General features: G+C 49.0%; 1 protein-coding gene across 1 annotated transcript in view; it reads left to right on the top strand.

The window, feature by feature from the left end:
* Positions 1-22,164, top strand: part of MCM3AP (minichromosome maintenance complex component 3 associated protein) — a 43,747-nt gene that overhangs the window by 5,520 nt on the left and 16,063 nt on the right. Inside the window, exons 6-18 of the mRNA XM_067739750.1 lie at positions 945-1,135; positions 3,432-3,571; positions 4,975-5,172; positions 5,487-5,755; positions 7,543-7,705; positions 9,566-9,726; positions 10,456-10,697; positions 10,968-11,191; positions 11,818-11,918; positions 16,965-17,096; positions 17,445-17,558; positions 19,064-19,216; positions 20,744-20,941. Of these exons, the coding sequence (XP_067595851.1) occupies positions 945-1,135; positions 3,432-3,571; positions 4,975-5,172; positions 5,487-5,755; positions 7,543-7,705; positions 9,566-9,726; positions 10,456-10,697; positions 10,968-11,191; positions 11,818-11,918; positions 16,965-17,096; positions 17,445-17,558; positions 19,064-19,216; positions 20,744-20,941 (2,286 nt within the window). The remainder of the gene's footprint in view (positions 1-944; positions 1,136-3,431; positions 3,572-4,974; positions 5,173-5,486; positions 5,756-7,542; positions 7,706-9,565; positions 9,727-10,455; positions 10,698-10,967; positions 11,192-11,817; positions 11,919-16,964; positions 17,097-17,444; positions 17,559-19,063; positions 19,217-20,743; positions 20,942-22,164) is intronic.

Genomic DNA, 22,164 nt, shown 5'->3' with positions numbered 1-22,164 from the left:
ACCTAAGGAGGGGCTGAAGGGTGGGAAGAGGGCCTGCAGAAGGGGAAGAGGGAGGCGGCCCTGAAAAGGCCCGGGCGCCTCACCTCCCTCAGTCCCACAGCCCAGGCAGTTGCTGTCGTCAGCCCGTCTGACGTATACGTGTATAGGTAATCACTTTTCCCCTTAAAACGTCTAATTGGCTGTAAACCACGTGTTCCTAATAATCGCTTCTAGCAATTGTGTAACTGTGCAGCCGTGTGCAGCTCTCAGGCCAGGTCTGGCACTCGGTGTGCACTTCAGAGACCTCCCCGTGTGTGTGGAATCTCTGTTCCCGAAGGCTCCTCCCTCCCTCCCTCCCCTTGGCTCCTGGCCTCAGACTCCCGTGTGACCTCACCTTCCTTTCACATGAGGCCTGCTTCTGTTCAATCCTTCACATATTTTGGTCAATGCATAGTTTTCCTCACGTTTTGCAGTCACCAGTTTAGTTGCGGATTTGCTTTTGTTTTTTCCTTTCCTTACATCTTCTTTGACATTCAAGTTCATGGAATGTTGAAAGCCAGCTAGAACATGGGGAAGCTGACAGAGAATGCCTGGTTCTTTTTAGTACCTCCTTCTACTGAAGGGGAGCTGTGTATGAAAACGTGTAGGCATGGTATTTTCTCATGGCGTTAAAACGTTCTTTTATTCCACTGTTAGTTTCATTTCTTTGAGATAGAAGTCGACAGATAATTCATTTCAACTGTTTAAATGGGCACATCTCACTTTTGAAGAACACGAATTATGCGCAGTATGGGTAATGCCTTCACGTCATCGCCAGTGTCGTCAAGGCGGCCTCTCTTCAGCGCTGGCCTTCCCAGCTGTAGAGGAGCGCAGGGTATCTTGGAGGATAAGGGAAGTGTTCGGATGTGGAAATGACCCGAATGCCTGATGGACACACAGCTCTTAGCATGTCATCTTCCTTGTAGCTCTCCAGTGAAGAAGCCGAGTCTTCTGAAGCCCCCTCAGTTTGAGGGAGACCCGTCTGACGAGGGCTCCGAGGGCTCCGAGGGTCTTGGGCTGTGTGTGTCGTCTCTCAGTGCCCTGATAGGTACTGTGGCTGAGACATCCGAGGAGAAGTACCGCCTGCTTGACCAGAGGGACAGAGTCATGCGGCAAGGTACGGGCTGCGACTCGGCTGAGGCGGTCTTCTCGGGAGCCACGAGGGAAGGGGTGACTTCCGTCTGTGGGCTCCACTGCTGTTGAGTCTGCACGTATGATCTCTGTTGCTTTCTAGTCTCCTGAGGCCGTGAATGTAGACATGGAGATAGTGCAGATGTGTTTGTAATGTAATTTTGTTTTCGGAAGAAAGGCAACAAACCATTGATCCACGCTAGATTAAATAATTTAAAAGGGCAGTTTTTAGATATTGAGAAAGCACACATTAAAAAAATAAAAACTTCCTATTTAACAGAAATCACCACAAATAAAACTACACAAATAAAAGATGTCAATCCAGGGGAAAGTCTGTAGCCCATCACAGACAAAGGGCTGATTTCCCAGGTACAGAAAGTGCTGTAGAGTCAGAATGAAAAAGACCAAACCCAGTAGAGAGACGGGTGAGGTCTGAGAGGCTCAGAAAAGGAAGTGTCAAGAGCTCTTGGGACTTCCCTGGTGGTCCAGTGGTTAGGACTCGCTGCTTTCACTGCTGAGGGCCTGGGTTCAGTCCCTGGTCGGGGAACTAAGATCCCGCAAGCTGCTCGGTGTGGCCGAAAAAAAGAAAGAGTTGGCTCTTAAACATGGAAAATAGAAATGGGAAGATGCAGATGCCCTTGGCCCGTCACACAGCATCGAGTGATTGAGAGATGCAAACCACACCCGCTAGGGCGGCATCTCCCCATCGGGCCCCAGCGCTGCATCCTTGGGCAGGCTGCTCCCGGGGAGACAAGTTGGCAGTATCTTCAGGCTTGGGGACACTCACGCCTTTGACCCAGAATCCACTTCCAGGAGTGCGTCCCACCAACTACCCCACCACGTGTGTACGATTCACTCACAAGGTTGTGATGACAGAGATTGGAAACTGTCCATACAGTGGGATTCTAAGTAGCCTGAAAGAAGACTGGGGTTTCTTTATGGAAAAATGATCAGTATTTATTGTGAAGTGGAAAAAGCAAGGCGTGGGAAATGTCTACCAGTTGTGTACAGAAAAGGGGGAAGTGTGTGTGTGTCCGTATATACGTAAGCATACTTGCCTATGTGTGTGTAAAAGTCATGGAGGTGAGAAAGGATCGCTCACGCTGATGGTCAGGATGGGAGCAAGGCAGGGGGGCATCCCATCTTGGACATCGTTGCACCTTTGGAACGTTGAACCACGCAAATGTATTTAAAACCTACTCAAAAAGCAAGTGTCCTATTAACACTAAGCAATATGTGCAGTGACCCAAAATAAAACAGCGCATGTACCCTTCTTTGCAAACATTTTTCAAAAGTAAGTTTAACCTGTAGGATTTTCCTCTCTGGAGAAGCTGTAATGGAATAATCACAGTGTCTCCTTAACACAGTAATAAAACCTGCCATCATACATTATGTCATTAACATGTGATTTTTGTATTGCAAAAAAAAAAAATTATTACTAGATATTGGACTTTTTAAAAATAAAAATAAGAGGGCTTCCCTGGTGGCGCAGTGGTTGAGAGTCCGCCTGCCGATGCAGGGGACACGGGTTCGTGCCCCGGTCCGGGAAGATCCCACATGCCGCGGAGCGGCTGGGCCCGTGAGCCATGGCCGCTGAGCCTGCGCGTCCGGAGCCTGTGCTCTTCAACGGGAGAGGCCACGACAGTGAGAGGCCCGCGTACAGCAAAATAAATAAATAAATATAATAAAAATAAGATGTGAACGTTTTAAATTTTAGGTTGTTGCATTCCATTTCATTTAAAAGATACTTTTGTTAACTATTTAATTCTGTGGGTCATCATAGTGGTTTATTTAGGTCAGGACTCAGCTAACTTCCATTATGTGATTCCTGTTATACTAAAAACATGATGAAATACTGAGAGTTTTAGAATACTGGCAAATTTTGAATATTTTCATTTAACAAATTGATCCTTTTAACAAAAATACTGTAGCATGATTGTGTGTCATTGAGGTCATTATAAGAGCCATAAACACCCACGTGTGTGCCCACACCCCCCACCCCCCCCCCCGCCCCCAAGAGTGCCCTGAAGGTCTGCGATTGTTGGAGACCCATCTGGAGAGGGGAGAAACCCTGGAGGGTCTTCATGGGCCTTGATGGCCTGTCACCTGGTGTGGTAGGCTGTGCTTTCCTTTCTCTAAGGCCCAGTGTTTTTAAAATTTCTTTCTTTTCCTTTGTGGTTTGATGTTTATTTTTATTTCTCCTTTTATCATTATGAAAGTGCACTTCTCTGACTTTCTAGTAACTGTGTGGTGCATTCTTACTTTTTACTTGGTGCCTTCAGCTCGGGTGAAAAGGACCGACTTGGACAAAGCGAGGACTTTTGTTGGGACGTGCCCGGATATGTGTCCCGAGAAGGAGCGATACATGCGGGAGACCCGGAGCCAGCTTAGTGTGTTTGAAGTGGTCCCAGGCACTGACCAGGTAGAGCGCCACGCCCCCAGGGTGCTCGCCAGGCTGCTGGCCGTACTAATCACTGGGGTGGAGGGGCGTGTGCAGGGGAGGGAAGGCTGCACTGGTCCTTTCTGTCCAAATTTGGTCTGGTGTTTACTTTTCTAGAGGGCAGTGGGGATGTGCTATGAACAGTCGTGTTCCATTGTCTGCATTGTGAGGTGTGTAGGAAGCAGTCTTGCATAAGGTGACTGGACCATATGGTTCCCTAAACAAATAGACACAGATTTGTTTCATAAATTAAAAAAAAATTTTCCCATTTTTTCTTTTCACAGTTTTATTCCTGTCCTTTTTTATGCTTATATTTTGTGCTTTTGAGATGATGCTCTAGGTATGATTTTGTATGAATCTTTTTCACTTAACATTTTATAGGAGCATTTTCTTTTATTATGGTAAAGTCTTAGTAAGCATTCAAAACTTTGAATGTAGGCATATTATTTGATTATGTAGCTCTGTCCAAACTCCCCATTTTGCAATCATTAGGCTGTTTCTGATTTTTCAGTGTTATTAAGAATTCTGTTGGGCATACTGTGTGTAATGCCTCTAAGGTATTCAGCTTCCTTCCTTCTGATGGATCCTGCGCATGAAGTGCTGTATCAGATGTGTGACCTTTCTTAAGGTTCCTGAATATGTGTCAGTGCACGTTCCCAATTGTTTCCCCAGAAATCTGCACCATTTTAGATTCTTTTGCTGTTAATTTTGCTTGCGGGCTTCTGCTCCTTTCCTGGCCGGTGGTTTCACACAGCTGCCTCCGCCTGACTCAGGGTCCCCAGCTAGGCAGCAGCTGTCAAGGCAAAGGCCCAGCGCTCCTGCCCCAGGAGACGGTGATGACAGCTCACAGCCGGTGCCCAGGGCATGGGCTTCTGGGCGTCTCTGCTCCACCCTCAGCCGCACCTCTTCAGCCTCTTCTTGCAGGTGGAAGATGCAGCTCCAGACTCTCGAGGGCCTTCCCCAGGCCCTGCTGCTCCCCTGCCTCACCTCGCCCTCCGCACTGCCGGCTCCATTTCTGGTCCGTGTAGACGTAATCTGGTGCTTGAGCGTGGCTGAGATCTTTTAGAATCTTTAACGTCCTTTACCTGTCACACCTCTGTGCTTGGAGCCAAGCAGGTGTGTCTTCACTAAAATTCCTCTGTGTGTTGATGTGATAGCCTCTTATCTTCACTTCTTGTCATGTTTGCCAAAAACAAGTTTCTCTATTTTGTCGTTGAATTTTAATTGTTACCTTCAAAGAGAAATTTTACGTTTTAAAATTGTATTCTGTAGTATTGACCTTATTTAAGCGTGTGTGTGTGATTTTCCCCGTTTTTGGGCACAGCAGCTGGGAGGCCGGCCTAGCACCTGCCACCCAGCTGCTCGTCTCTATTCCCTGCCCTCAGGTGGACCACGCGGCAGCCGTGAAGGAGTACAGCCGCTCCTCAGCAGACCAGGAGGAGCCCCTGCCGCATGAGCTGCGTCCCTCGGCGGTGCTTAGCAGGACCATGGACTACCTGGTGACCCAGATCATGGACCAGAAGGAGGGCAGCCTGCGGGACTGGTACGACTTCGTGTGGAACCGCACGCGGGGCATACGGAAGGTATCAGCCACTTGTGAAGTCCAGAGTGAAAGTGAGAGTTCTTGTCATTTTACTCAGTTACATTTCATCCGTGACAAAAAATACTGTTACTTAAAATCATTACAAAGTCCTGTTAAAATGTACTTCATGGGCTTTGTTTCAAATTGAAATCTGAGAAATTCAGGTAATAAGCATGCTTTTTCTAATAGTTGATTCTTATGTATGGGAATATGTTAATGAGATCTATGTGTATACGAGAAACGTGTATGTAAGGTGTGTGCGTGTGTGCATACAGCGCATGTGCACGTGTAATCTTGCGCCTCACCCGTGTCCAGGACATCACTCAGCAGCACCTGTGTGACCCAGTGACGGTGTCTCTGATTGAGAAGTGCACCCGGTTTCACATCCACTGTGCTCACTTCATGTGTGAGGAGCCCATGTCCTCCTTTGATGCCAAGATCAACAATGAGAACATGACCAAGTGCCTTCAGAGTCTGAAGGAGATGTACCAAGACCTGAGAAACAAGGGCGTGTTCTGTGCCAGTGAAGCGGAGTTCCAGGGCTACAACGTTCTGCTCAATCTCAACAAGGGGGACATCCTAAGGTGAACTTCCCAGTTCAGAAGCCAGCCTAAGCCATAGGGAAAGGCAGAGCTTAACCAGGAAGAGAGCACTTAGGATTAGTGGTGCTGGGAGCACTGAGTTTTCTCTGGTGTCGAACGCTGGGACGTTAGTGAGAAAGCTGGGCTCGGCTGTGCAGTCCCTGGAGCTGAGCCACTGGGAGCAGAAGGCTGGGGATGCCTGCTGGCACCAGTGCATCCAGAGTGGGCCCCAGGTCCTTTCTGAGGACAGGTTCTCCTTGTCAGTGGGAGAGCACGAGGAAGGAATCTGCTGTATGAGCAGAAAAGGCGAGTGAACTAGGACAGGAAAGCTCAGGGTCCCCTATCAGAGCTGCCAGCGTGTTGCCTCGTGTACGTGTGCACACAGACCTCGTCAAACGTCTAAGTCACAGGGCTTCCCTGGTGGCGCAGTGGTTGAGAGTCCGCCTGCCGATGCAGGGGACGCAGGTTCGTGCCCCGGTCCGGGAAGATCCCACATGCCCCGGAGCGGCTGGGCCCGTGAGCCATGGCCGCTGAGCCTGCGCGTCCGGAGCCTGTGCTCTGCAACGGGAGAGGCCACAACGGTGAGAGGCCCGCGTACCGCAACAAAAAGAAAAAAAAAAGGTCTAAGTCACAGGAGAGGAAAAAGTCGTGTGAAACAAATGCTAAGGGTGGGATATTAAGAATGAATCTTAAACCTTGGCCTGATCTATCTGGAGACATTTATATGAGAAATATGTTAGAGTCCACTAGCCTTCCGTTCCTGTCGCTGGTAAACCGGGTCCCCAGTTTCCCTTCTTTATGCTGAAACTCTGTCAGCTTGCAGAATGTGTGTGTGTGTGGCTGATTTTAAATTAAGCCTTGGAGATAAACTAGGGAAAATGGCTGTGCGGTCTTTTCGTGTACGATAGGCATTCGTCCCCTACCTTGAGTAATTCTTGAATAATTAATAATTGGTTTTTTCGGCCACACTGCACAGCTTGTGGGATCTTAGTTCCCCAACCAGGGACGGAACCTGGGCCCTCAGCAGAGAGAGCGCGGACTCCTAACCACTGGACCATCAGGGAAGTCCCCAAATCCGTTTATTTATAAACAAAACAAAGTTAAACTTTCTTAGGCGTCATCTTCAAACACACAGCTGGCAGTCAGTTGGCATTAAAGTAACTCTTTGATAATCAATTCTTAAATTATTGCTTCAATTTGTTTACTTTACTATTCATCATCTTTTTAAAATTAATTAATTAATTTATTTATTTTTGGCTGCGTTGGGTCTTCGTTGCTGCGCGCGGGCTTTCTCTAGTTGCGGCGAGTGGGGGCTACTCTCCGTTGCGGTGCGCAGGCTTCTCACTGCGGTGGCTCCTCTTGTTGTGGAGCACGGGCTCTAGGTGCGCGGGCTTCAGTAGTTGGGGCGCGCGGGCTTCAGTAGTTGTGGCTCACGGGCTCTAGAGCACAGGCTCAATAGTTGTAGCGCATGGGCTTAGTTGCTCCGCGGCATGTGGGATCTTCCTGGACCAGGGCTTGAACCCGTGTCCCCTGCGTTGGCAGGTGGATTCTTGGCACTGCGCCACCAGGGAAGTCCCTCATCATCTTTTTAAAGAAAATCTTTGTTACCAATCCAGCCTGAGTGGTGGCTTTGACATTGGTAAACCATGAACATATTGGCACATGTGACCATATCAAGACCTTCTTTTTCAGTATAGTTGAAATCTGTTTTATTGTCAGATCTATTTTCATGGAAATTTTGTCTAATTAAAGGTCAAATTCTAACCCCTTTCGTCTCCTTTAATTAACAGAGAAGTGCAGCAGTTCCATCCTGCCGTTAGAAACTCCTCTGAGGTGAAATTCGCTGTTCAGGCTTTTGCTGCGTTGAACAGTAACAATTTTGTGCGATTTTTCAAACTGGTCCAGTCAGCTTCTTATCTGAATGCTTGTCTTCTGCATTGTTACTTTAATCAGGTGAGTACTGACACTGCACTTGCAGAATTGACAGAAAGCTGGTTGCTACTTGTGACATTTGAGAGCTTCTTTCTGACAGGAGCATCTCAGCGGGTCCTGGGCTAAGTCTCGTGCAGCAGCCCCTGAGGGGATACTGCTGTTACCTGTTTATGGGGTTGGCACAGTTGATCACCGATGGAAAGGCTGTGCAGTGGGAAATACTCTCCTGGTTCAGATGAGAGAAATCTCTTCAGAATGATAACTTGCGTTCAGAACTATCATCTTCCATGGAAACAAGCCAAAAAGCAAACTGCATGCACAAACCCCTGACCTAGAACTTATTAGTGTTATCAGTCTTCATTTTTGGAGTGAGCTTGATGTTGCTAAATTCATTTCGGCAAATATCTAAAGTGCCTGCTCTTCGTTGCACTGGGGTCACAAAGACGGGGCAAGACCAGTCTCTTACCTCAGGATTTGCATAGAGTGTGAACTCCTGGTCTCAGATTTCCAGAGTCATGAAGCACTCGGGGACGATAATAGAGCAGCCTGCACGCCCACCTCACACAGCAGCCCCTGTGCTGTCCCGTAGCTGCGGGTGGGCGGGGTGGTGGGGGGGAATGCCGGGAGAGTGCCGCCTGGAGTCATTGCTGGGAGCCCCTGGCAGCCGCCGGGTGGGGAGGAGGTTGCCTGGGAGATCTCGGGAAGCTGCCTGGCTGGTTTTGTGACTCCAGGTCATTTTTCTTCTTTGGTCACAAGTCCTCCGGTAAACAGTGACTAAACCCACCATCACATCCCAGGCAAAGTCTTCTGCAAGTTTGCTCATTGTCAGATCCGACAGTTTCCAAGAGAACTGAAACTCTGGAACAAATGAAAAGATTTCTAACGACATGCTGCTTGGGGAACTCTGTGCAGTTGATAAATACCAGTGATAGTCGACCATTTGTACCCATTAATAATTTTAAACTCAACAGAAATCTAAGTGTTTTTCTTTAGAAAGACAAAGCGTTTCACTAACAGTGGCCCACAGTGGCCTATTGTCTCCTGGACCTCATCTCCTCTCCTGTCTTCCCTGGCTCCACCCCCAGCCCCCCAGCCCCCAGCACGCGCCTGCCTCAGGGCCTTTGCGCTGGCTGTTATCCGAGCTGGCAGAGCTCCCCTCCACCAGGGCCGGGCTGGGCTCCCCTTCTAGGCAGAGCGCGCCCTGCCCTCCTCCACAGCTCTTCTTTCTGTTGCACTGTCGCCTTTAAACGCATTGTGCATTTTGTACGTTCGTTTTGTTCAGTGTTGGTGTCTCCTGCCACGTCAGCTACGTGAGGACAGGGGTCTTGTCTGCCCACTGTTGGACACTCAGCATGGACGTGCATGCCAGCCTTGAAGTAACACTGTAGATCTGGGTTGAGTTGGTTGAAGCCCACTGAAGAGGAGAGGCAGGGCCACCGGGGTCCTGGGATCAAACTGACCTGTCTGTGCCTTCATGGTTCCCTCTGTCCCCGTGTTTAATGCTCAGTGTGATGCTGCGAAGCAACTTTCTCTCTGACTTTTACTCAGTTTCATGTCACGCGCTTTCCATGGCATTCCATCATCTCTGCAGTAATTTTCAGCAGCTGTACGGCTTTCTGTTGAGTGGCGGATGCACAGTGTACTCTCCCTGCCCTGCTGGTGGGTGGTTGGTTTTCTAGTTTTTCTTATAAGTAAAGCCTTCGTGGCCCAGCCTTTTCCGTATGTGAAACTGTTTGCTTTGCATCATTTCTGGGCATTCTGCTGAGCAGACGGCCCGATGAGCGCTAAGCTTGGGACCCGGGGTGCTTTCCAGAGGGACTGAGCCGTCTGCGGTCACGGAGCGCCTGACCCTCTGCGACTCAGTGACTTGGCTTCTCTCAGATCCGCAAGGACGCGCTCCGAGCACTCAACGTGGCGTACACCGCGAGCACTCAGCGCTCCACCACCTTTCCCCTGGACGGCGTGGTGCGCATGCTGCTCTTCAGAGACGGAGAGGACGCCACAGGCTTCCTCAGCTGCCACGGCCTCACTGTCTCCGACGGGTAAGCACCGAGGCCCGAACCGCCGGGCCGCTCTCCTTCTCTCCCTGTTAACCCTGGGGAGGCTGGGAAGCGCCAGCTGCGCGCCAGGCCCTGGCGAAGGCACGTTCCGCTGCCTGGGCTGCAGGGGAGCAGGCGAGGCTCAGGACCGCGGGGGATGTCCCCAGGCCACACGCTGTTCCTCAGCAGGTTAGGGTTCAGACTCTTCCTGACTTTTCCCAAGTTACTCAAGAAGCTGATGGTCGAGGTTGGGGCCTTCCTTGTTCTGTCCCTGAGGATGGCCTCTCTGGCCAGGCCAGGGCCTCTCCTCTGCTGCAGTCAGAGTTTTGAGAACGTGGTAGGACTTGTGGACCCTCTCCCAGAAAATGGCTCCATAATCTGTAGCCTGTCGTGTCCGGATCCGGGGTTTCCCTGAACCCATCCTCCTCTGACTCCTCAGCCCTGGCCCCATCTGCTGCCTGCAGACCTGCCCTCACGGGATGAGCCGGGAGCGTGTAGGGGAGCGTTGCTGCACCCAGGGCTGCTAACAGTGAGGCCAGGTAGCTCCCGAGTCAGAAGGAAAACGCTGGCAGTGGTGGATGCCGTGGGCTGGGCCTTGGGCGCGGCCTTTGATGCCTCCCCTCAGTTCCACATGGCCGTCTGGCGACGCAGTGACTGCAGGGCACTGAGGAGGTGAAGGGTGGCCTCTCGCCTGTGTAACGCCTCTCCATGGGTTCTCTGTGATCTGGGTAGCTGTGTCGAGCTGAACCGGTCCTCGTTCCTGGAACCAGAGGGTTTATCCAAGGCCAGGAAGTCGGTGTTTATTACCAGGAAGCTGACGGTGTCCGTTGGGGAGATCGTGAATGGAGGGCCGTTACCCCCTGTTCCCCGTCACACCCCCGTGTGCAGCTTCAACTCCCAGAACAAGTACGTCGGGGACAGCCTGGCTGCGGAGTTGCCCACGGGCACTCAGAGACCCGGCTTGGACGTGGCGGGTGAGTGAGGCTGCGCTCTCAGGAGGGCACCAGCTGCGCTCCCCTCTAGGAGGCCTCATCCTGGGGCCCGGCGACATCAGCTCGGTGCTGCCTGAACGGCTCCCTGGCGCCGCAGTGCTTTGTGCCCACGGGTGAAGCGCACACGGCCCCCCGGCTCGTGGCCCAGGAGGGGCCCTGTGGCGGTCAGCTTGGGGAGGGTGGCCAGTCCTTAGGGTCACTGTGGGTGGCCAGGGCTTGTCCTCGGTGCCCACGTTTGCCTGTTCCTTCCAGGTGTAGGGAGAGGAGAGGAGTGCAGTACGGAGGGGGACGAGACCCTCCCGGCTCTCCTCCTGCAGCCCCTGCCCACCCCTGTGCCAGCTTCTCCTCCACAACTCCCGGCACTGCCCTTGAGCATGGCACCCAGCCTCTTCCAGCCCCCCGTGCAGCCCCCCGTGCAGCCCCCCGTGCAGCTGGAGCTCCTTCCCCCAAAGTCTGCGCCTGTGTACTCGGACGAGGTAAGGACCCTTCCTGTCAGGGCTCTGAGGGCCCGTCGTGGGCAAACATCCAGCTGCCTCTGCTGTCCAGTCTGACCACTGTCTGTGTCCCTGGGGTGTCCCTGGGGTCAGCATGCCTCTGACAGGTGGCCCCGGGGCTGAGCAGGGCCTACCCACCACACAGGTCGTGTGACTTGATCTCGCCACCCTGTTGCTTGGGCAGGCACTGGGCACCACCCCACTGGGGGATCAAGGAGGCCTGAGGTGGGGAATGAGGCAGGGCCACAGAAGCCGGACACGTGTGACGTTGGGGTGCGGCTCTGTGGCCGTCTGAATGGCCATCGTTGAGCAGGCAGCAGGCTTGTCCTGGCACGTCCAGAAGGCTCCTCTCTGGTTATTAGCAGGAACCCTTTCCAGGAGCGCACAGCCGAGCCCCGTGTAAGGGTCATTAGACGCCTCCAAACAGCTTCCGGTGATGAGGTCTTGGAGGGATTTCTGAGCTGGGCGGATGGTCCATGATGTCTCTGTGGTTCCGGGAAGACCTTCAGCACCTTAGGCTGTGGAGGCGATGGCTTGGTGGTGCGCTGGGGCTGGATCAGGGCGGCGTCCCCAGCCAGTGATCGTGGCCCCGTCTGCCCTCTCCTTAGGACCTGGCGCAGGTGGTGGATGAGCTCATCCGGGAGGTTCTTCAGAGGGACTGCGAGGAAGTTGGCGCCGCCGGGGCAGCCTTCGCAGCCACAGCCCTGGGGTAAGTGCGGTGCCTCTCGTGCTCTGAGGCCGTATGTGCTCCCGCCAGACGCTTCCTCTCAGAAAGCTGCTCTCAGTCTTCGACAAGAGATCACAGCCACCCCTTTGCACAGGCTTCAGTGTCGGTCCTGCTCGCTGGTGGGTATAGTCCCTCACGCTCCTGACCTGCGTTTGTCGTTTGCAGGTAGTTTCTATGTGTGTATGACTTTTGAGTAGCATTAGGTTTATTAAAGTTGTAAATTAGAAACCTGTTTTTCTTTCAACTTTAAATGTGATCAAAAATCTAGTAATAAAAAAAATCTAGTAATAATTAGTTCATTCTCTGTTAAAAAATAAAAACACTCACTTTACTTGATCTTGGATTAAGTCACAGTTTATAAATTTGACAGATTAAATTCCCTTAAACATTTTATACCATTTGCATTTAACACCATGATGAAATTTCCTTAGACATTTCAAACTACACCTACAAATTTTATAAAGCTGATTTTGTGGAACACTTTAAGCAACTAGTCTTTTTTTTTTTTTTTTTTTTTTTTTGCGGTACGCGGGCCTCTCATCGTTGTGGCCTCTTCCGTTGCGGAGCACAGGCTCCAGACGCACAGGCTCAGCGGCCATGGCTCACGGGCCCAGCCACTCCGCGGCATGTGGGATCTTCCCGGTCCGGGGCACGAACCTGTGTCCCCTGCATCAGCAGGCGGACTCTCAACCACTGCGCCACCAGGGAAGCCCAGCATCTAGTCTTGATAAATTTAATAATCAAAATCTTTCTAGACACTTAAGCAACTTTTGGAGTTAATAGTTAATTAAAATCTGCCAAGTTTAGTAAGTCAGACTTTCTTAAGGATTTCAAACTTGTAAAAATTCTAGTACATATAAAGTGACACAGTTATACGAAATGGTATTATCAATACTTAAAAACCGAAGGCACATTTTGGCCAACCAGATATTTCCTTGTATAAATGTAGTTTACACAAAAGGGTCAGTCTTGTTCACAGGTTTGTTCAGTTTTTTATATACTAGAATTAGATACATACTTTCTGTTTGATGGAGCTAAAAGTAAGATTTCCATGGGTTTTTTTTTTTTATTGTGGTAAAATATAACAAAATGTACCATTTTAACCATTTTTAAGCTCACAATTCAATGGCATTAAGTATATTTACAATGTCGTGTATTCATCACCATTGTCTACTTCCAGATCTATTTCTGGACAATACTCCATTAAATATATGCACACACATACACATGTATATATGCCACATTTTATTTATTCACCCGTGCTTAATAAGGTGTTTCCACCTTTTGGCTATTGTGAATGATGCTGCTGTGAACACTGGGGACAAATAACTGTTTGAGTCCCTTTCAGTTCTTACGGGTATATGTTTAGGTGTGGAATTACTAGATCATATGATATATTTTTACATTTTTGAGAAATCAGCAAACTGTTCTCCACAACAGCAGCACCATTTTTGCATCCCCACCAGCAGTGCACAAGGGGTCCAGTTGCTCTACATTCTCGCCAACACTTGCTGTCCTTCTTTTTTTTTTTTTAAATAATAACCATTATAATGTGTGAAGTGGTAACTCACTGTGGTTTTGATTTGCATTTCTCTAATGACTAATGATGTTGAGCATCTTTTCATGTAATTATTGGTCACTTGTGTATCTTCTTTACAGAAATGTCTATGTAAGTCCTTTTCCCATTCTTTTTTTTTTTTTTTTTTACATCTTTATTGGAGTAGAATTGCTTTACAATGGTGTGTTAGTTTCTGCTTTATAAGAAAGTGAATCAGTTATACATATACATATGTTCCCATATCTCTTCCCGCTTGCGTCTCCCTCCCTCCCACCCTCCCTATCCCACCCCTCTAGGTGGTCACAAAGCACCGAGCTGATCTCCCTGTGCTATGCGGCTGCTTCCCACTAGCTATCTATTTTACGTTTGGTAGTGCATATATGTCCGTGCCACTCTCTCACTTTGTCACAGCTTACCCTTCCCCCTCCCCATGTCCTCAAGTCCATTCTCTAGTAGGTCTGTGTCTTTATTCCTGTTTCACCCCTAGGTTCTTCATGACATTTTTTTTTCTTAAATACCATATGTATGTGTTAGCATACGGTATTTGTCTTTCTCTTTCTGACTTACTTCACTGTATATGACAGACTCTAGGTCTATCCACCTCATTATAAATAGCTCAATTTCATTTCTTTTTATGGCTGAGTAATATTCCATTGTATATCTGTGCCACATCTTCTTTATCCATTCATCCGATGATGGACACTTAGGTTGTTTCCATCTCCGGGCTATTGTAAATAGAGCTACAATGAACATTTTGGTACATGACTCTTTTTGAATTATGGCTTTCTCAGGGTATATGCCCAGTAGTGGATTGCTGGGGCGTATGGTAGTTCTATTTTTAGTTTTTTAAGGAACCTCCATACTGTTCTCCACAGTGGCTGTATCAATTTACATTCCCACCAGCAGTGCAAGAGTGTTCCCTTTTCTCCACACCCTCTCCAGCATTTATTGTTTCTAGATTTTTTGATGATGGCCATTCTGACCGGTGTGAGATGATATCTCATTGTAGTTTTGATTTGCATTTCTCTAATGATTAATGATGTTGAGCATCCTTTCATGTGTTTGTTGGCACTCTGTATATCTTCTTTGGAGAAATGTCTATTTAGGTCTTCTGCCCATTTTTGGATTGGGTTGTTTGTTTTTTTGTTATTGAGCTGCATGAGCTGCTTATAAATTTTGGAGATCAATCCTTTGTCAGTTGCTTCATTTGCCCTTTGCCCATTCTTGAATTTTTTTGTTGTTGAGTTGTAGGAGTTCTTTCATATTCTGGATACTAATCCTTTTTCAATATTTGATTTGCAAGTATTTTTTTCCCAATCTGTGGATTGTCTTTTCACTGTTTTGATAGTGTCCTTTGATGCACAAAAATTTAAAATTTTTATATAGTCCAATTTATCTATTTTTGTTGCTTGTGCTTTTGGTATCATATTCAAGAAATCACTGTCAAATCCAATAATGTGAAGATTTTCCCCTGTGTTTTCTTCTAAGCATTTTATAATTTCAGCTCTTAAATTTAGGTTTTTGATCCATTTTGATTTTGTTTTTATATATCGTGTAAGATAAGGATCCAACATTGTTCTTGGGTATCCAGTTTTCGCAGCACCAGTGTTGAAAAGGCTGTCCTTTTCCCTTCATATGGTCTTGCCGCCCTGTTCAAAATCAGTTGACCATATATGTGAGGGTTTCTTTCTGGGCACTATATTCCATTGGTATATATGTCTGTGTTTTTTGGTTTGTTTGTTTTTGGGGGTACGTGGGCCTCTCACTGTTGTGGCCTCTCCCGTTGCGGAGCACAGGCTCCGGACGTGCAGGCTCAGCGGCCATGGCTCACGGGCCCAGCCGCTCCGCGGCATGGGGGATCTTCCCAGACCAGGGCACAAACCCCTGTCCCCTGCATCGGCAGGTGGACTCTCAACCACTGCGCCACCAGGGAAGCCCTATATGTCTGTTTTTATGGTAGTACCATATTGTTTTGATTTGATTACTATAACTTGGTAGTAAGTTGTAAGTTTTGAAATCTCAAAGTGCGAGTCCTTCAGCTTTGTTTCAACTTTCTCTTTGAAGACTGTTTCCCTATTTGGAGACCCTTTAAATTTCATAAGAATTTTTGGATGGGTTTTTCTACTTCTGCAAAAGTTATGTTGGGATTTTGATGGTGATTCCAATGAATCTGTAGATTGCTTTGGGTAGTACTGGCATCTTAACAATATGAAGTCTTCCAGTCCATGAACTTGGATGTCTTTCCATTTGTTTATGTCTTCCTTAATTTCTTTCAGCAACATTTTATAATTTTTATTGTACAAGTCTTTTGTTTCTTTGGTTAAATTTGTTCCTAATTATATTATTCTTTTTGTCGCTATTGTAGATGGAATTGTTTCCTCAATTCCACTTTCAGAACGTTCATTGCTTGTGTATAGAAATGCCATTGATTTTGGGGTGTTGATCCTTATATTCCAACCTTGTTGAACTTTTTTTTATTGTAATAGCTTTTGAGTGGATCCCTTAGGATTTTCTACATACAGGATCCTGTCATCTGTGAATACACGTAGTTTTCTTCTTCCTTTCCAGTTTGGATGTTTTTATTTTTCTTGTCTAATTGCTCTGGCTATAACTTTCAATACGGTGTTGAATAGAAATGGCAGATAGGGCACTCTTGTCTTGTTACTGATCTTAGAGGAAAAGCTTTCTATCTTTCACGACTGAATATGATGTTAGCTGTGGGTGTTTCATATATGGTCTTTATCATTTTGAGAAAGTTCCCTTCTCTTCCTAATTTATTGAGTGTTTTTATCATGAAATGGTATTGAATTTGTCAGATGCTCTCTCTGCATTAATTGAGATGATTTTGTGGGTTTTTTCCCCTTCAGTTTATTAATGGGGTTGTATTACATTGATTTTCATTTGTTGCATTCCAGGAATAAATCTCTCTTGGTAGTGTGAGATTATACACTTGGTCGTGTATAATCCTTTCAGTATATTGCTTAATTTTGGTTTGCTAGTATTTTGTTAAGGATTTTTACCTCAATGTCCACAAGGGATATTGGTCACTAGTTTTCTTGTGGTGTTTTTGTCTGGCTTTGGTATCAGGTCGGGGGAATGCTGGCCTCGTAGAGGTGTTAGGAAGTGTTCCTTGTGCCTCGGTTTTTTCGAAGAGTTTGAGAAGAGTTGGTGTTAGTTCTTCTTTAAGTGTTTGGTAGAATTTGCCAGTGAAGCCCTCTCATCCTGGATTTTTCTTTGCTGGAAGATGTTTTAAAATACTGAGTCAATCTCTTAACTAGTTATAGGTTTATTTAGATTTTCTTTTTTTCCTGAGTCAGTTTTGATGGAGTGTGTGTTCCCAACCATGGGCTTCGTTTTTATGCTGGAAGGCAAATAGGTATTTTTTCCCTTGCTAGTATTAGAAGTCTAGTAATACGGTTTGTGTGGCTTTTATTATTTATTTAGAGCAATGTCCACTTTGCTCTGTCTAGTGTTTCCAATGCTGCTATGGAGGAGCTGTTAACAGCTGCAACCATGGGCATTTTGAGGCACATTGCAAGTGAAGAAGTGACTAAGGAAAGGGAGCGGAAAGAGGAAGAGAGGCGGCGGGCTGAAGAAGAGAGGTGAGGGTGTCTCATCCTTGCAGTGCCCGTGGGGGTGGAGTGTGTGGACAAGGGGAGAACCTGCCCTGGCCTACGATGCTCTCGCTTTTGCCCACTGCACTCGTATCAGATCCACGGCTCGCCCTGCGCCTTCGTATGCTATGGCCCAGGGAGCGGGCAGGTCCCACCTTGTAAGCAGCAGCCCCTCCCCAGCCAGAGGGGGTGTGGGTGGTGGTCAGGGAACTGGAGTTGGCGTGGCTGTGTGGCCTGTCTGGTGGAACCGGAGGGGTCAGGCAGCACAACTCAGATCCCCGCTCTCAAGGTCACAGAGTGTGACGCCTGTTACTTCTTGTGCTCCTTTTCCCTCAGGTTGAAACAAGAGAGAGAACTGGTGTTAACGCAGCTGAGCCAGGACCTAGCTGCAGAGCTGACAGAGCTCGTGGTGACAGAACGTGTGAGGGAAACCTGCTCCCAGGAGTTGAAGTAAGTGAAGCGCTGGCGCCTGCAGCGTGAGGCGGGTGGGCGGCTGGGAGGAGGGTTAGAGGCCCCGTGGCCAGGCTGGTCCAGCTCATGCTAGCTGGCTTTCATTTTGACAAGGAGCATATCTTCTGGTTAGCCAGGTACTGACAGGCTGTCCCTGTTCTTGCGTGCGTTGCTTCCAGGGAGGCCCTCACTTTCACTCTCATCCTCCTCGTTGACCCTGCCCTGGGCGTGGGGATGTGTCTTTCAGCAGAAGAATTCGCTGGTGGTCTCCACGCCAGGTTACTCACCGTTAGTCTTTCTCAAGTAGGAGATCCTTTCCTTTGTTTCAAATGTTAAAAGATTCCTTTGAGCTATTTCACTTCAGAACTGTATTAATTTCAGTGCCAAGCTTCAGGGAAGAAAGAGGTTCAGTTGTGCTGGGAGATCTGTCCTTGCGTTTAAGTTCCCCTGAGATAGGTCTGCAGCCTCTGGTGCAGATGGGGAATATAGCCAGGAGGCAGAGTATATTGTTTAATTAATATTTCTTTCCATTTCTATTAATTGGGAGTCTATTTCACTGTTTACTCTAAGCAAGAGACCTCACAAATGATGGGTATTTGTCTGTTCTTAATCCCAGGAAGGGGTATTAAGAGATATGTAGGGCTTCCCTGGTGGCGCAGTGGTTGAGAGTCCGCCTGCCGATGCAGGGGACACGGGTTCGTGCCCCGGTCCGGGAGGATCCCACGTGCCGCGGAGCGGCTGGGCCCGTGAGCCGTGGCCGCTGGGCCTGCGTGTCCGGAGCTTGTGCTCCGCAACGGGAGAGGCCACAACAGTGAGAGGCCCGCGTACCGCAAAAAACAAACAAACAAAAAAAAGAGATATGTAAAACCTAGGACTCATTGACGTGCAGGGAAACTGCTGTTCTCTGCAGTTCCAGAAGACTTGGACTACAGCTCGGCCCAGGGCTGTCTCCATCACCACAGAGGACAGCTATCGGAAATGGGTCTTGCCTGTCTGGGCTTCTTTGACTTAATGGCTAAATATATTTGATAAAGGCCTCTGTGATCCCTTGGTTGATAGGATTTTGTTATAAAAAATCTCTTTCAGATTCTGGTTTATCTGAGGGCCACTGTCACATGACCTTAGGCTCTCAGCCTCTGTAGCCAGCTATCATATACTTGAGACATTTCTAATTGCAAACATCAGATGTTGTTGATGAGAAGATATTTCAGTTGTCTCAATGGTCATTTAAAAATTAAATTTCTAACTATAAGATACAGGGTTATCTCCTGACTATTTATAAGGGCCCTGTTGGATCTATAATCTTGTACCCTGTACCACTTTAGTTCTTTTTTCTCTAAATTTCCAGATGTCTGTGCATTATATAAAGTGAAATCTTCAAGCTTTCCTTGCAGCAAAGATATCATTACATTTCAGTATCAAGGACGTGGACTCATGCTTTTAAGGCAGGCCCTCAGGGTGGGGCCTTGGGTGCAGTGTCTCATGCTGATTGCCCTTTTCCCTAGGAGTGCAGTGGAGACAGAGCAGAGGCTCCGCATGGCCCGTTGCTGTGAGGACGTCTGTGCACACCTGGTGGACTTGTTTCTTGGGGAGGAAATTTTCCAGACTGCAAAAGAGACCCTCCAGGAACTTCAGTGCTTCTGCAAGTATCTCCAGCGGTGAGTCCCGTGTCCTTACAGATAAAATCAATGTATACAGGGAGAGTCTTTGACAAAGATTATACTTTCAGAAACAGCTGATGATATGCACATGTAACATGTTCCTTCCTAAAGGGTATAAACTAAGTAAAGAATTAGATTGGGGTTGGGGGACCGCTCTATATTTCAACAGATATTTATAGGTAGCCTTCTGCTGTTTACCCAATGTGCTAGACACAGGGAGAGGGCCATGAACAAGCCAAATGATAGCTGTATGCGCCCACATGGATGAATTTCTGAAACATAATTTATAGTGAAAGAAAGCAATTCTTAGGGAAATGTGTGCAACATACAAACTGTATTCAAACTAAATGGATTGTTTTGGATTTATATATAGTAGTACAGCCCTAAAGAAGGAAAATAACAAACATAAACCCAGCATAGTGGTTACCTTTGGGAATGAGAGGGTGTGTGACTCAGCAGGGCCCGTGGGGATCAGCTGCTGGTCTTGGCCACCCATTCTCCACTGCATGGAAGGATGTGGGTGTTTGATTTATCATTAGTCTTTAAAATGGGTGTACATGTGTTACATATGTTATATAATGATTCATTTCATAATAACATTTAAAGAAAGTAATAGTGTACTTGACAGTTGCAGCCGTGTAAAAGGATTCAGTGAGAAATGAGTCTCCATCCCACGAGGACCTCTGACCTTTGTGTGGTGGTTGGCAGAGGTGGGCGCACGTTCCCTACTCTGTGCCAAACTTTTCTTGACTCTCTGTGACATAGGGCGGAGACCTGACTGCAGCAGCGCGGTGGCCTCTCCCCGTTGCTGTCAGTGCACTGAGGTGGCGTTGCCAGAGCACATGGTAGATGACCTGCCTGGTCCCACTGGTAGACTTTCACATGGCTTTCTCTCTCTAGCTGTGACAAAGACTGCTGCAGTGGCATCCTTGTGCAGACGTTTCACACAGGTGCACACATGTCTGGAGAGAAAATCCTGTCGGTGGTGTCTGCTGGGTCAAAGGGTGTATGGATCTGTGTTTGTGTCCAGATTGGCAAGTTGGCCTCCAGAGATTGTTCACTCTTTTTTTTTAATTAATTAATTAATTTGGTTGCACCAGGTCTTAGTTGTGGCATGCGGGCTCCTTAGTTGCGGCTCGCAGGCTCCTTAGTTGCCGCTCACTGGCTCCTTAGTTGCGGCGTGGGCAAACTCTTAGTCGCGGCATGCATGTGGAATCTAGTTCCCTGACCAGGGATCGAACCCAGCCCCCTGCATTGGGAGCACAGAGTCTTACCACTGCGCCACCAGGGAAGTCCGTCAGCATTCACTCTGAAGCTCAGTAGTTTCATTGCCCACCACTCATTCGTTATCATGCGTCCCCCATACCTTGAGCTTCAGTTCTGATCCATTTCTGTTTGAGAACTGTTGCTGAAAAAGACCTAAACGTACTGGCAGAAAATGTCTCCCATGTTAATGCTGGAGGTGTTTTTGCCTCGTCCCCATGGCAGAGACACCCAGTGATGATACTCTGGTCTCTCCTCTAGGTGGAGGGAAGGTGTCGCAGCCCGGAAGAGACTGAGGCGCCAGATGCGGGCCTTCCCTGCGGCGCCCTGCTGTATGGACACGAATGACCGGCTGAGGGCACTGGCGCCCAGCGCAGAGTGCCCCATTGCAGAGGAGAACCTGGCCAAGGGCCTCCTGGATCTGGGCCACGCGGGGAGAGTGGGCATCTCCTGCACCAGGTCAGCAGCCCAGGGCCTCCTAAGCGCCTCCTGCCCCAACTGGCTTCATCGAGGGTGTGGATTAACGCGTCTGTTTGCAGGGAAGATGGGTGGAGTCAGAGGAGGTGAAGGCGGACGCAGGATTGCGTTTTCGGAGTGAGAGTTGCTCTACCTGCTGTGATTTCACCTGCCTTTTCCCCTTAAAACACTCCTGGTCCTGCCAATCGAATTTTCCCTGGAATTACCTGTTTCCTCCTTGCCTTCGTAGCTTAAGGACACATCGTGTCCATTCTCAGTGGTGGAGCCAGAGGTCCGTGTTGGCCTCACCCCCACCCCCACCCCGACCCCTCTGCTACCCTGGGTCTGCGGTGGCAGCATTTGAGCGACTCCCCCTCCTGCCATCAGGTCTCTTCTCTTACACGCCCCCTCCCTGTGTCCCCTCGCATGGCCCTCCCTGCCGCTCCTCCTGGCCACCCCGCATGTACCCGGCTCCCTGCCCAGGTCCTGGCTTCAGCTGCCCAATCCTGGCCATGCAGGGCTCGGCCTCTCTCTTCAGACCAGGCCGCTGTCGCCTCTGGAGAGGAGCCTCCCAGTGGGGGCCTAGGAAGACGACACAGAGGCACAGTGGCAGCCCACCCTGCTGGGGTCTCGAGGCACGTCTTGTCCTCGCCTGGGCTATCACCAGCTCCACGCCTCTAACAAACTTCGTGTAGCTGCCCACGTCCCCACGTCCTGTGCCTGCGTCTGCAAGCAGGGTGGTGATGGTGCTGGCCTGTGTCTGATGTGCTGTGCGTGTTGGGGCCTTCAGCCTTGGCCCGCTGCCTCCTGGAGTCCTGGCTGTGTCACCTGTGTCAGGACGGCCCTCTCTCTGTCCCCTCCCCCTCCCTCCAGCACAGCCGCCGGCCCCTCTTCTTCCCCTCTGCCTCCTCCCCTGGTAATCTTTCTCCATCCTACACGCTGACAGCTCGCTTCGTGCATCTCCAGCCGAGGCCTCTTCCCCACGTCCCCAGTTCAACATCGGAACCTAGTCTTCGCCTGGCCTGCTGCACTCGGTGCCTCCTCTGGCTCACAGCATGCCAGCCTGTCCTCCCTGGGCTGGGTCACACCTGGACTCAGATCCACCATCCTGCGGCTCTACCCTCACCACCTCCACCACCAACCCCTCTCACGTAGCCACCTGTCCCGTCCGCTGGCTTCCGCCCTTGACCCCTGCACCCTGGTGTCCTCACCACCACATCAGGGTC

The sequence above is a fragment of the Pseudorca crassidens genome, chromosome 5 (assembly GCF_039906515.1).
Source record: "Pseudorca crassidens isolate mPseCra1 chromosome 5, mPseCra1.hap1, whole genome shotgun sequence".
Lineage (NCBI taxonomy): Eukaryota > Metazoa > Chordata > Mammalia > Artiodactyla > Delphinidae > Pseudorca > Pseudorca crassidens.
The sequence above is the reverse complement of the archived record's forward strand: the minus strand, read 5'-3'. Positions and strand labels throughout refer to the sequence as shown.